Consider the following 14,581-nt stretch of genomic DNA (forward strand, 5'->3'; position numbering starts at 1 on the left):
GTTCTGCTCTCTGAGACAGGATGGCTGAGCTGGAACAAGGAGGACCATCCACAGCTGCAGAGCACCTGACTGGCTGGGTGGGAGGACCACAAATATCAAGGCTCCCATTTCCTTGACACTGTCCACCAGACACATCCAAATGCCACTTGCAAGGAGCAGGGACCTTGCCTTGCCTGCTTCCCAGTTGTTTTTCCAGTTTCACAACCAACTGATATTATAAAGCTCCACTGGACCTGGAACTCTGTTTCCTCAGAGATGGCAAGGCAGCCCCCAAAAATCCCTGACTGAGCAGCAGTGCTTTGAAACATCCTTGAAAGGCCTTCCCTTTCTCATGGAAATGTGGAAATGCCAGGGGTTGTTCCTCTCCTTGATGCTATCACAGGGTAATTTTGCAGCCCTGATTACATTTAGATGGGTGGGTGTGCAGTTGGAGATGAAAAGAGACAGGTTCCATTGAAAAAGTGTAATATGTTCAAGCAGGGGAGAAGGAGTCACCTAATCCAGAATTTCTTAATTTCTCTAAGGAAGTTTGAGCCACAGTTTGACAGATCAGACTAGATAAAGAAATGTGGGGACACAGAAAGGAGCTTGTATTTAATAAATAGGGAATTCCAATCCACAACTCACCAGGATAAATAAATGTTCTTTTTCTCTGCTCAAAAATCTATTTAAACAAACATGAAATTATAAAGGGAGCTGAAAATCACAGGAAACATGCACAACATGAGCATAGTGATAGCAGATTATTGCTCTCAGATGAGCCATAGTAAAGGTTTCCAACAGGCCAGGCTTAATTCTCCCAGAGTGCAATTACACAATGACTGGCAAGACCCTGTAATTATGGAACAGGTACTACTGTCTACTTGCAAAGTCTGCTTGCAAAGACTACTTTGCTGAAATCTGAAAGCAGACCTATCTAACCCTCTGACCCCTGCAGAGGAAACTCCCCTGCTCTGTGCCAGGCTGGCCTTGCAGCACGGAGCAAAGCGCAGTGCAGTGCAGGGGAAGCAGGACAGTGAGCGATGCATCACTGTGGGGAGAGCACAACCTCCTGCAGAGCACCCTAAAAAGCAGTATCACTTAGTAGCAAAGAGGACAAGAGGTCCAAGAAAGCAGCTGTTCAGCACTTTTGGGATCCAAGAAACTGAGCAGGTAGGAAGGAACAGGGGTGAAAAGCAAAGCAGTAAGGTGAATGCTTCAGAACTCATTTGTAAATGAAGCAGGTGGGCAACAGCCACTTACAGCTCATCAGCTGGTTACTGGTACACTGTATCTTTTTGAAAATGCCCAAAGAACTAGAAATAATATAATTCAGGACCATTCTCAATTAACTGTTTAACCATTCCTGCACACTTAGCACAGCTACACAAGCCTTTTCCCTTTAGCACAGCATCAGACAGCAGGATGAGCTGTTTTAAAGCTTTTGTAGTCACTGTAGTCATCAATTCCTCAACTGTGCAGCCATAGCAAATCTAGCATTAACTACTATGTAGCAGACTGCAACTTGCCTTCAAGAAATTCCTTCAGGTCATTTCATTTCATTTCACCTGGCTTGGCACTAACTTTAACCCAGCAGGTATAAGCTTTGAGGAATTAAGAGCAGTTCAAACCAGCAGGGTTTTAGAATGGACAGCTAAGCAAGCCCTAACTGTAGCAGGCACATGAGCTCCAGTCTAATGAGCTGGAGAGCCCTGTTTCTTACCACAGACACAGTTGTTCTGGCTGATTCCAGTGCATGCTTGTAAGTCATCCTCCACCACACTATCTCTTTTTTTTTGGAGATATTATTAGGTATTCTCAGATGGAGACTCTCTTTGTAAAAGGGAAGCCATCTGCCACTCAGCTTCTGAATTATGTTGCTGCATTTTACCCTAAAATCCTCAGCTTGCCTACCGAACAAAGTGTCTTCATCCTAAAGTCTCATTCAGACCCTGCTTGAACACACAGATGATGTCCTTTGGTTTTGAACCCCTTTGCTTTGTATTTTGCAGAGGAAGAAAACTTTCCAAGCTACAGATTCAAACAGCAGAAGATGTTACTGTCATTAAATACATTGCACCTCTTCTCCTAAGGCACAACTTGTGTACAAATTTTGATAAAAAAAAACCCAAAAACCAAAGCAGAACAACAGTATTTGAAAAAAAAAAAAAGTTTAGTAGGCTTAAATCTCTAATTATTTTGCTGCTTAATATGTTCTGAACTGCAATAACCTCTGGTAAAGCTTTGTGGAAAAAAAATTAGGAAAAGTTCTACTTCTCAAATGGAAAACTTGAGAGTTACAGAAGAGTCCTCATTTTAAAGAAAGTTGCTTTGTAGCTTTTAGTTAGTACCTTAGGCCAAAGTGGCTTTTCAGCTTGCCTTGAGAAATCTAAATCTGTAATTCATTCTTCCAGCTATGGGAATGAAAAGCCTGAGTGGATTAAGTCTGATTCAATCAAAAAATATAGTGCAAAACAAATTAACCCCTAAACTAATCCATGAGATAATTTTGCAAGAACAACATTTTATTCAACCAAAATCAATTTAGAGATAATGATGAGTGTAAAAAGAAAAATGTAATTATGAGGCAAAAAGAAAAAAAAAAGTTAATTAGAACTAACAGACCAAAAAGTTATACCACCCATTATAAGGTAAAAGCAGTAATCTTCAAACATATAGACCCTGAAGCCCTCAGAATTCATTGTAGACCCTTATGGACTCATACTTTCTGACCTGTAGCTGGATACAGAAAAACAGTGGATTTGCACATCAACTATCCACCACTTTACCAGACATCTTTCCACCATTTTGCTAACTCCTAGCCCCCACTCTGCCCGTTGCCTTGTACATCAGTTTAATTTTCTACGAACAGAACCTACACTGGACCAAGGTGAAGCCCTAAACCCAGCAAGAATACCGGCCAAGTTCTAACAGGAGACACATCTTAGGCATGTGCACTTCTCCCCCACGGCTCCAGCCTAAAGCATTTGATAGTCTGCATTTCCCAAGTCTCTTTCCTCAAGGATGGTGCTCTTGCACTCCAATGCTTTCCACATAAACCATGTGCCTATGATGAAGCAGGCTCCACCTCCCCCAGCCACATTTACCTGGGCATTTGTACAACTTCCTTGCCTGAGCGATGTCCCCCTGGCTCAGGCGCACGCGCTGACCGATGGTCGGCCGGACGCCGTTGTCGTCGCGGCGGGGAAGGATGGTGTCGAGGAAAACTCCTCTGAAGGCAAGAGCAGAGACACAGAGCACTGAAGCAGGGAAAGTGACACCACGAACAGAAAGCGGAGCTGGCAGGCCTCCCACACCCCATCCCCCTGACCATACATCCCATGCTAACAAGCAGTAGTGGTTCAGCTTCTAATAACTGCTAACTATCTCAAGACAGCCTTCTCACTAGAGCAGACAGCTTCCAAATGTACAAGCAAGTCTGCCAAGCCAAATTCCTCTTGGATATCTCAAAATTGCTGCTGCCTCTGTTTGAGGCAGCACATTCCTTGCCATAAATCAAAAAAAAGAAATTAAATATTCCTGCAGACAGTTCATGGCACATCTGGCTCAGCAGAAGCACTGATCTGGCATTTAAGCCAAAGAGGCAGAGGGAGTTTTCCCAGTAGAAGATGGGGTTGGGCTGGCAGTGTCTGTGGCTGCCACAGACAAGAGGAAAAGATCATGTGCTCTACCTTTGTTCTGCGTGAGTTTCCAAGCTAGTAACTCCACTTGTCTCTGCCTCCTTTCACTTGCTACTATTTCTTCCATGTTCTTCACACTCAGGAGCTCTTTACTGCACTTCTGATCTCAGCCCAGTGAAGGATTTAAGCTCAGCCCTCACTTCTATCAAAATGCAGTCCATGTACCCAAGCAAGAGCTTGCACACAAAAAGAGACCCCAAGGGAGCACTAGGACTGCAGAGAAGGAGGGAGGGAATCAGAAACCTGAACTCCAGGTTGGCAAAATCCAAGCTCTTGCAGCCAGGTTGCCCAGTCCACAGGAACCTTTCACCGCACCCCAGAATTCCAAACAGGCTTGGGGATGCCAAGGCTAACATTGACCTTTACCTTCAGCAATAGCTCAGTGAGGCACACTGCCCTTTCTGAAGGACAGGATATAACTGTCCAGAGAGTCCAATGGGAAATCAGGGCAGAAGCAATAATTTTAGTGTTGCCTAGTCCAGAGGTGGGGAGGGAAGGGGGGAAATTGTTTTGTAAATATTCAAACTGAAGAAAGAAATAGAAGGAAAGGAATTTAATCTGTTTTGAAAACCGGAATCAGCTGTTGCATGGGAGATGTTGGCATCTTTTCAGCAGTAGAAAAATTCCTGATCAGCACCAAAACCAGTACCTCCAAGATCTGAGGTGAGTCCCGCAAATTTCAATTTATAAATTCTGTTTGTTATTCTAAATGCCAACTGCATACCTTGAGCTGAATTTATTTAAGTTTATGTACTGAAAATAAATCCTCCAATTCCAGAAAAACCAAAAGCATAGAAACAGGTCAGTTTGCTCACAGTAAATTTTCAAGTCTCCTCAGGAGTTCACAGAAGAACTCAGCATTTGGCAGGGACATACTTCTGTGGTCTCTGAAATGCTTTCTGCAGATCTCCAGGCTCAACCAGGGAAGAATGACAGAGTTTAATAGAAAAACCACAAATGCACATGCAAAGTTTTGATTCTTTTTCCCGCTCCAGCCCTCACAACTGTGCAGTCACAGCCCTCAGCTTTGTGCACGTAGTATATACCTCAGGCACTGCTCACACAACACAAACCACCTACACAACTTCCAACTACCCTTGCTACCTGCCAAACACATTTTCTTCTAGAAGGCTGTACTCTATGCTGAGGCAGTAAGTTTTTTGGTTTTGCTTTTTCCTCCAATTGAATTTTTCCTCCTTTCACATGCATTGCTGAACATGACTCTCTACTACAGAGCACTAAGTACAGTTTCTCTCATTTTGCCATCAAAGGAACCAAGAACAGGAGAATCTGTCTGGCCCAAACCACACAAATCCCAGAAGCCTCATGCTGTCCACCCAAATCTCATCTGCTTAGAAACACTTGGAGCGTAAAGTGGCACATTTGGTGAGTGCCTTTAAAAGTGCAAATACATTGACTCAAAAATAAACAATAAACATCATTAAACAGAGCAGCTCAGGAAGTCTAACACCAGAACCATGCTTGAGTAAAATACCTACACTCTCCTCCCAGAGATAGGAGAAGAACCCATGAATCCTGGGTGCCCCATTCTCTTGCTGTCCAGGCACAGGCAGAACACGCATCAGCTGCCCAGTGCAGTTGTAAGCCGAGCACAACACCCCACCATTCCTACCAGCTCAGAGCAACAGAGTCTGACACAAGTCATTAGCATCTGCACAGCACCCTGAACATGCAAAGTGCCAGGCCAATGCTATGAAATTATCAGTTGATCTCAACAGACGCTAAACTGGCAAATTTCTGACCGAGACAAGAACAGAAATTCCAATGGTAAAAACCTGTTCCTGATGTCATTACAGCCTCTTGTGCCATACTCCTATTTCTATTAGTCACAGGCAAAAATGAGAGGCATATTTTGCTATGAAATGGAAAGGGGTGACTCTACACCAATCCTCAAAAGTATCACTGGAAATGATTTCCACTGCTAGGACTCACCAAATTTCAGAAAAGCTATACCTTTCTGTCCTAGGTAAAAAGTTTAGAATAAAAAGGGCCCAGGATTTAATGCAGCATTTGAGCATGAAAAGCACCATATGATTAATTATCATCAATATTGACTGAAGTTAAAAACAAGGTTGCACTAAGTGCCAGGTAATAATTGCTACAAGAGATTAAGTCACAGACATGACTGTGTGTCCTTTCCCTGCTCACTCACACATCCCACCTTCACTGGTCAGGTGCCCACATCATCTTATGTCAACTTTCTGGTGTCTGCTAATGTATAAACACACCCAATGCAGCCCTTCCCTTGCAGGCCCAAGCAGGAACTCTCTCCCTTTCCTAGCCACTGATCTTAATGAAACTTGCTGGAACTTAGTATCTTCATGGACTCTGTGCTTCTGTCAGTCTGGGTTGCAATTGGCCAGCACTGGCAAGCCTCAGTGGGGTGGGAAGGTCGGTGCATACACCCACCAGTCTCTCTGGCTGGTCAATGCAGTGCTCCCTTAGGGGAGCAGATGTCAAAACAGGTCTTGGCAAAGTAAAAGCCTATTCCAGCCCTGCTTATTTGTGCTGAGAGCACAATCAGCCTACTGAGGCACTGAGTGCTCAGTTCAATTACTGCACAAAGTAATTTGAGTAATAAAAGTTGCACAAAGAGTGCAACTGGGGTATGGGTGGGTCACAGAGACAAAGAGCTTAAAGAAAACAGATTTAAAAATCCTATCAAGCACCAATTTAAATCTAGCAGGACTCTTGCCATTTTTACCCATTTTGGCCCAGCAGTGCTCTGAAGGACCCTAGTTTTCAAGAGACACAGACTCAAAGGCATCCACAATATAAATGGTGGTAATAACTTAATCCTGCTTTTATGCAAGACAATTCAAACCATTAAGAGTTTAGCAAATGCCGGGAGGGTCCAGCAGATGCTTCAAGGGACGAAAAATTGTTTGCTTTAGATATCTAATGCAAAGAAATCTGCAAAGTCTGCAAAACACCCTTGCTCAGGTACCATCTCCTCCTGCCACAACAAGCAGCATTTCAGCAATTTTCCACTGGTTGGCGTGAAGTTGTCAAAAAAAAAAGAACAAAGCAACAGGCTTGGCCCTTCAATACAACAGGGGAGTAAGAAAATGTAAAAAGGCACAAAGACATCTTTAATTTTTGCAACAAAAATTTTCCAAGATTGTGAATACTTTCACTGTACCTTCTAACCCCTTTACTCACAGCATGTAGTGACAGAAAGCTCTTAGGAAGGAGCAATAGTAGGATTTACTGAAGAAAACTTCTACCAATGCAGCAAAATGAATCTGGTCATCCAGTAACTCTCATTCCAAATACAGGACATAACTATGCTATTATCACCTCTCTATCCAGTAGAGCAGAATGCTCAGAAAATGGGCTCCATCTGGAGGTATGAGATGGGAGTCAAAGACAAACAGCCTATGCAGAAACCGGCACTTGGTGGGGGCAGGACTGATAACTCCTCCATGAAAAAACCCAGTCACACAGAACCACATAGCTGCAGAGGCCATGATCAAAAGCTCATGCATAAATGGGTGAAAATAAACACCCAAGCAATTAAAGATCATGATCTAGAGTTCAATTCCCCCTCAGCACAACCACTAGAGACTCTGATGGCTGTACTGTGACTCCAAAGCATAAGCTGGACAACCAATAGATTCAAAGCTTGTTCTAGTATTATCCAACGTGCACATGGGCAGATATCCACACAGATACACATGTGCTGCTTGGGAAGGTTGCCAAAGAATGTCAGCAAGGCTTTGGAAACTCTTTAAAATTACCAGTATTATTACTGAACAAATACAGCGGAACGGGGAAAGCAGGAGTCCACCATACTACCCCCACCTTGCTTCTTCAAATATTTTTTGAGCCTTGCAATGCAGCAATAGATCAGAGGTCTCCTTCTAGGCTCTATATATCCCACAGAGCTAACCACAACTACCAAAAATGGTCCTAAGGACATGTAACCTTGAATTATCACCTGGAGAACGTGTTCCTAGCATAGTGCATAATGCTGTCAAAGTCATAGGTCTCTCCAAGTGAGTTCACTTCCCCAGCTTCCATCTTTAAAAAGTTGTACTCCTGACCTGTGATGACAAACAAAAAGGAAAAGAAACAAACCACTCTTAGAGAATTAAAAAAAAAAAAAAAAAGAAAAGGCTTTTACCTGTGGGAGCCTAGAATGAAATGGATATGCTCCTGTGTTTCAACAATTCCAGCTGGACATCCAAAATTTCTATTCATATAGCTATTTTGACCCTTAGTCTACAGCAATATTTCTTCTCTATTCCCAACCCTCAGACCACCAGCATTTTCCACAAGTGTAGCAAGAAAGGTTTCTACCCAGCCAAAAGCCAGGTGGAATAACCTGAAGTGTGATTTTACCTTGCTGTATGTTCTCTCTGATGATAGTGACATGCTGGTCCCTGTCAGGCCGTGTGTGCTCATGCCAGAAACCCACCACATGACCCAGCTCATGAGCCACAATACCAAACTTGTCACAGTTCTTTCCGATGGATATTGCCTGAGGGCCCCCTCCTCGGCGACCCACGTAGGAGCAACACCTGGAAAAGAAAACCCACAAACCCATGCAGCACATCAGTGACTTGAGGAACTCTAAAACATAGGAACAGAACATGGCATCTGGCAGGGTTCAGGACAGGCCAGCAGGTGCACACACTATATGTACTTACATGCAAGTACAAAGAAAACATAAAGAAAAAAGTGTGTATTTATAAACATGCACATGTTCAGTGTTATCCCGGGAAGAAAGAATCCAGAAAGGCTTAGCACCTTCTGAGCAAATGCTAAACTATCCTAGCAATCCTCACTGAAAGTGACCAGCTGCATCTCGGTGTCAGATTCTCCACTGGTCTGTTCTGGGCTGGACTCACAAAGCCCCGTGTGACTGAAAGCGCTGTGTGCACTAGAGAGCTGCAGGGAACGTGGGCATCACTTACCCACAGGTTCTGTACGTGAACACAATGAAGCTCTCTTCATCAGTTCTCTCCACAAAGGTCACACAAGTGTGCTTCTCCCAGTGCCTCATTGCTTGCTTAAAGATAGCTCTTTGGGTTCCTGGAAAAGAAACCAAGAGGAGCAAACAGTGAAGGCCTGGCTTTCAGGAAAATCTCTAACAGATTTCATCTAGATATGGGAACAGTCAACCTTTCAATCAATCTTATACTGTAGACACCTCTTGGACTCTGGGGCCCACTTCCAGCTACAGCATTACCTTCCTGTATCATCTTTTCTCTCCTTGTGCCTGATGAATTTACTGCTCTAATTAAACAGGTAGAAAACTTTACAGATTAAGCACACCAATATTTGTGAATATAAAACAGGCCACCTTTCTAGGTACAGGCCATTTTAGCTGTGGTCTGATCTGAACACCAGCTACTAAGTGGTGTGCCAGATTTGCTCTCATGACATCAAGTAATGACCATGCCCATCTTTCAAGACCCAGCAATCTCATGAGTGCTATAGATGCTCCTCAAAACTAAGGCAAACCTATTGTCAGGAACCCAGAGTACTTCTGCTCCTGCTCTTCCAACAGCAGAGAGAGTTCTCTTTTGGAAAAACAGGGGGCAAGCACAGCTCACAGGTGCTGGCCTCTAAAGAAAAGTAACTCAGTCGCTCAAGTATTTCTTGGACTCCGAGAGAAGAACCATCTCAGAGCACACCTCAGCTTCAGGCTTCCACAGTGCACAACTCCTTGTGCAATGACATGCCCACCCTACCTCAGCAGACAGATTCCCAAGGATCTGAGTCTTTTGTGGCAGAACTCTGCTCCAGAGATTTCCTGCACAGTGTGAGACACAAACCCATGGCAAACAGAAAGCAGTGTTTTCACTACTGACCAGTGAAATTTCCTCCGATCACATAGGGGATGACCCCCCCTGGCCAGATCCTCTCAGCCCTGGCCGTGGTTGCCCTGCGCACTCTGGCAGAGGAGTGTGCATCCATCCCTGACTCATCTTTGTATTCCTTCCTCCTCGGGCTCCTTGCAAGCGTTGTGTTCTGCCTGCCGTCTGCAAGACAGAGTGGCAACACTGTTTAAATCCTCTTTAGTTCCACCTGCAGCCCTCAGGCAATACCCTGGAGCTTCAGAAAAAGATAAAAAGAGAAAGCAAGGTGTTAAACCAAACCAGAGGTCATAGCCAGATTTGGCAGAGATATTTTGGGGATTTTCAGACTGCTAATCTCTAGAAAACTGTCCCTTCTTGTTTTGGAGCCTCCACACACACCATGCCAAAGGTGTTCTCCCATTAGGATGCCAAAGCACATCCGTCCCTGTCTCTAGCCACTCCCTCTCTGCAACAACAACTTCACAGATGGGGACACGGTACTCAAGGGGAACAGAAGGTGGGAATCAAGCCTAGATGTCACTGCATATTCTCAACTTGCCCTACCTGATGTCACTGTATATTCTCAACGTGCCCTACCTATCCTCATCTGCAGAGAATGGTTTGTTCTATTAGGAATAGCTTCACAGCACCAACAGCTCATTTGAGTTGGCCTTGGAAGAAGGTGACAGAATCCTAACTCTGAAATCTGTACTCAAGGCTGAAAAGTATTACTTTGGTTTCACATACCAGATCTTGGGTGGTTTGGAAATCTATAAAGATTGGATGGTCTCTGTTGGAGGAGGGATGCTCAGGATGGGAAAAACAGAAGTGCAGATCTCCATCCATGCTGAATCTCTTCATTTTAATGAAAAGGAGCAAAAATACAAAAGGGAAAGCAGAACACATTTCTTGTTACAAAGGGTACGGGAGCCCTGGCTGTGCTATGTTCATCACTGGCCTTGAAATCTGCAAGAGGATTCATACAGGCTTCTGGGCAGACCCTGTCCCTTGCCCTGCATTTGTGCTGCTGCAGCTCTGCTCAGATACTGGTTATGCCTACATGAGCTGCACTTTTAATGTGCTGGCACTTCTACTCAAAAACTCCTTTACTCAAAGCTTCCTGGCTGTTCATCCCCTAACTGAGGTGCCAAGGGCAACTCAAACCCTCAAAGCAGCCACAGTCCATATGAGCTTTACAAACCTCTGTGTGCAGACACCACTTAGATAAGCTCCCTGTGCTGCACAGCCAACTCATCAGCTGTACTCGGGCAAAGGAATAACAGAGTGCAGGGGTTGCTATGCCTTCAGAGAGTGCTGGCCTAAAGGGTCACACCAAAGTGAACATCTTTGTCACTCTGAGGAGCAGCACTACTGACGGTGGCTCACCAGCAGAGTGCTGTGAAGCCCAAGAGGATGGCAATTTGTATGTAAATCAGCAAGACTGGCCACAGCTTTGCTTTTCAAGTCAGAGACATGGGATGCTGGCTTATTAAAAAGCACAGGTCCTGCTAAGACCTTCCTCTTAGTGACCAGGGGGGCTGCTGAGAGCCTCTTTCCCCATTCATCCCTCCAGCTGAAGCACCAGTAAGCAAACCACTACTGCAAAGGCTGAGGGGATCAGTACAATGGGAAGGAAATCCAGGCAGTGTAAGGGAATGAAAAGAATGAACTTTAAACCCTCCCTCCTGCTTCACCAGGTCAAGCCCTTCCTGCTGAAGACCTTGCTCTGAGCTGCAGGACAAAAACGGGAATTTGCCTTTTGTTCTTCTTACTCCTAAGCACCTTCCTGCCATTTCAGAAGCTGCCCCATCCCCAAGCCAGCTGCTGGATCCTGGAAGGCAGATGCTCTGAGGTTGGGGGTTCTCCCAAAAAAAGCAAGAACCATCCTCCTGCATACACCTGGTACTGCTGGTACCAGGCACCAGCACAAACATTGGCCTTAAAAGGGCCACAGGTAGAAGAAGTGAGAGGGTCTCAAGATAGAAGTAGTCTTGTCTTCTATTCACAAACTGCTCCTGTGCCTGCCCAAAATCTCTGTGGAATTGCACACGGACAGCTCCTGATAGCAAACCCAAGTGAGGAGGTGTCTGCCCAGGGCTCTCCTGTGCCTGGTGCAGCAGCAGCTCTGCACAGGGCACTCTGGGTCCACACTTGTGTGCCACAATGCTTCCATTCCGTGCCAGCAACACACACTCTTGGGCAACTTCTCCTCACCAGTCCTGCAACAGCTCTTGACTGCTCCTTAATAGGTACTTTTCTGCCTTTCACAGCTGAAATTTGTTAAATTTCTCCTCCCCGGAGAGGCCTGACACATTCTTCTAGCAGGGGCTGCTTGTGGGTGAGGGTGAGCTGCTGCCTCTATATCACTTTGTTTATTTTGTCCCATTCATCCACTTATTAAACTGTCTTTATCTCAACCAATGGGTTTTCCCACTCTTGCTTTTCCTGCGTTCTCACCTCTCCTGCTGGAGGAAGGGAATAGTGACTGGGTGCTTGGCTTCTGGCTGGGGTCAACCCACCACATTATAAAAGGCAAACCCACCCCTGCAGGGAGTTCACCAACAGCAAAGAATGCCTGGGCAGGGCTGATCTCCCAGGCACAGGAGCACACACATGTACAAAACAGTACAAAAATATGTTTTTACAGAGGGTAAAAAAAGTAAATAAAAGATACCCAAAGGTCTGGGTGGGGTACCACATTACCCTTTTTAACTGCTTTGTCACTGTGGTTGGTTGAAGTGGCATTTTCACTTGACACCTCTTCTCCCAGGCCTCCTGCAAAGGAAAAAAAAGCAGAGACTCATTCTGGTGAGCTGGCTGGCAGAGCTCTGATGTGGAAAGGACAGCAGCTATCAGTAATGCCAGCTGGGGGTCTGCTGGCCACAGAAACTGTCTGCTTTCCCTGTTCAGGGAGCAGAAACTAAACCCTTGATAAAGCTAGACAGTTTTCCTAGATTTGTTCCTAGCCTACAGTGACACTTTGCAACTCATTACCATATCATGCCTAAGTTTCTCCATATGCTGAATAAGCAGAAAGTCTCTTCTAGGGAAAGCTAATTTCATGGAGATTTAATGAGAGCAGAAGCTGAATGAGCTGATCTCTGTAGAGGGATTGCAAGAGCAAGTTTCTGTAGTCTTGGTGGCAAGATTAAGCATGAAGAGCATGGCAAACCACCACATGCAGAAAAGAATACATTGTTGGCCATACAGCACTGCTGGATGCAGCGTGGACACTTGCAAGAGGGATGTCTCACTTTCAAGACAGCTGGACATCTTCCAGCTGAAGTCACTGAAGGAGTCTTGCTTTGCCAGCTGGAAAACTCTCCTTTCCTCTGGAGCTGGCTTCTAGCAAATCCTTCTGCAGCCCGTCCAACAGGGCAAGGACAGGGAAAAGGGATATCTCTGGCAACCTGGAGAAGGACTGAGAAGATGGTAACAAATCTCCAAAATTATACTACTATAACTGATATGAGTATCAGGAAAATTATGATGAAAGATAGTTACAAAACAATTCAGAAGAAAATAAAATACCCAGACTTTCAGCTGGCTATAGGTTAGAGCTTCCTGGTCCAAGAGACACAGTAAATCAGGGGTTTGTCTTCCAAAGGAAGTGCCATAGTTTAACAGAGCTTGGCTGGACAAAAGCCATTAGATGTGTGAACAGGAACAGGCCTGATTCAACAAGATGGATTGCTCTGAACTCTATCACTCTTTTCCAGCTTCAATGTCCCATCCTAAGATTTCCCTTTGTTTTCTTTCATGCCCAGTCCTCGTCACTTCCTTAAGCCCGAGCTCAACAAAAGTTCCTCTCCTCAGTTTTACATCCCCAGGACTTCTCCCACCCCCACCTCTGCAAAGTATGCTACTCTTCACACAATATCTCATTCCATTTAAAGGAAACCCCAACTAGCCATTCATCACCAGAATTATTAAGGCATGCAGTCTTTGCCGAGGCAAAGGATAATTTTGTATTTCTAAATAAATGCAGCTTGCTTCCAGTCACAAACAGATTGCTTCTTAATTGAACTTCGGAGGTGAATTATATGGTGAATTAGGGAAAAAGAACAACTCTGCATTTAGTGAATTGTTCTCCTAAGAGGGAGCTGCATGGGATTGAATTGCAAATGATGGCACCAAACCCTGGAGCCGGCCCCTCTGCTGTGCCCGAGCCGCTGACCTCTGCCGTGCCGCGGTGCCGTTCGAGCACACGGCTTTTCCAAGCTCTGAGCACATTCTTTCCCAGAGATCAGCACAGGCCTTGGTTTCTTATGCAAAGAAGAGGTTTGAATAAACTAGTGTGACTAATGAAATCTACAACATCTTTGCATATTTTGTCTTATAGTAGCCCGTGAAAAGGGAGAGCACTACACAAAGGCCAGATATGGGGGTGCACATATACCAGATATTTTCCAACTCCAATCTCACACAGACAGGGAGCACCCACAGCCTTGCGTCCCACAAGGGTGCTTGGAAACAAACACGACCATTTTAGAAGACCCTTTTCTGATTCACTTGAGTTTTCAGACATTTCCTATCATCATGATGCCTAAAGATATCCCAAAAATTAAAGTCACTTGACAGACCTTTAGTCCTCTTCTGATTCTTTCCAAGAGAGGGCTAATGTAGGATCCCAGAAGAAGTGATTGGCCTTTAACAGTAAATAAAGAAGCCAAGAAATGCACCTTGTATCTGGAAGCAGCTGCACATAGGTTGCAGATAATGTGTAGGTTCTGCTGTGCCCTCAACACATTCCTGAAGTGGTACCTTTGTCAGACTACTCTGCACATCCAGAAGCAGAACACATTCCAGTGTTACTGTTCCAGAGCACGAAATGCCCATGTATGTACTGAAGCCCATTTTCATTGGAAACACTGAAGAGGAGAAGGGAGATTTCCAGTGTGACATTGTGCTCTGTGGAAAGCCAATAAAAGCAGGGTTGGTATCCCACAAAGACATGGCATTGACTTAATGGATTTCCAGCAGTTAACAAGCCCCCCAAGATCACTTTCATCCTCACTGCTCTCCACCCACTGCTGAGCTAGACCAGCACTCACCCTTCTTCAGCCTGACTGA

General features: G+C 44.9%; 1 protein-coding gene across 9 annotated transcripts in view; it reads right to left on the minus strand.

Annotated features, from left to right (window-relative positions):
- Positions 1 to 14,581, minus strand: part of TLL2 (tolloid like 2) — an 84,847-nt gene that overhangs the window by 26,608 nt on the left and 43,658 nt on the right. For 3 of the 9 annotated variants that reach the window (XM_030241161.2, XM_050976200.1, XM_050976205.1), the window contains 6 exons: positions 12,212 to 12,283; positions 9,521 to 9,691; positions 8,621 to 8,738; positions 8,046 to 8,224; positions 7,642 to 7,747; positions 3,087 to 3,211 (listed from right to left, as the gene is read on the minus strand). In XM_030241161.2, coding sequence (XP_030097021.2) covers positions 3,087 to 3,211; positions 7,642 to 7,747; positions 8,046 to 8,224; positions 8,621 to 8,738; positions 9,521 to 9,691; positions 12,212 to 12,283 — 771 coding nt within the window. Of the gene's footprint in view, positions 1 to 3,086; positions 3,212 to 7,628; positions 7,748 to 8,045; positions 8,225 to 8,620; positions 8,739 to 9,520; positions 9,765 to 10,255; positions 10,364 to 12,182; positions 12,284 to 14,581 lie in introns of those variants that run through there. The other 6 variants (XM_050976202.1, XM_050976203.1, XM_050976204.1 and 3 more) reach the window with 6 other exon arrangements.

Source organism: Serinus canaria, chromosome 6 (assembly GCF_022539315.1).
Source record: "Serinus canaria isolate serCan28SL12 chromosome 6, serCan2020, whole genome shotgun sequence".
Lineage (NCBI taxonomy): Eukaryota > Metazoa > Chordata > Aves > Passeriformes > Fringillidae > Serinus > Serinus canaria.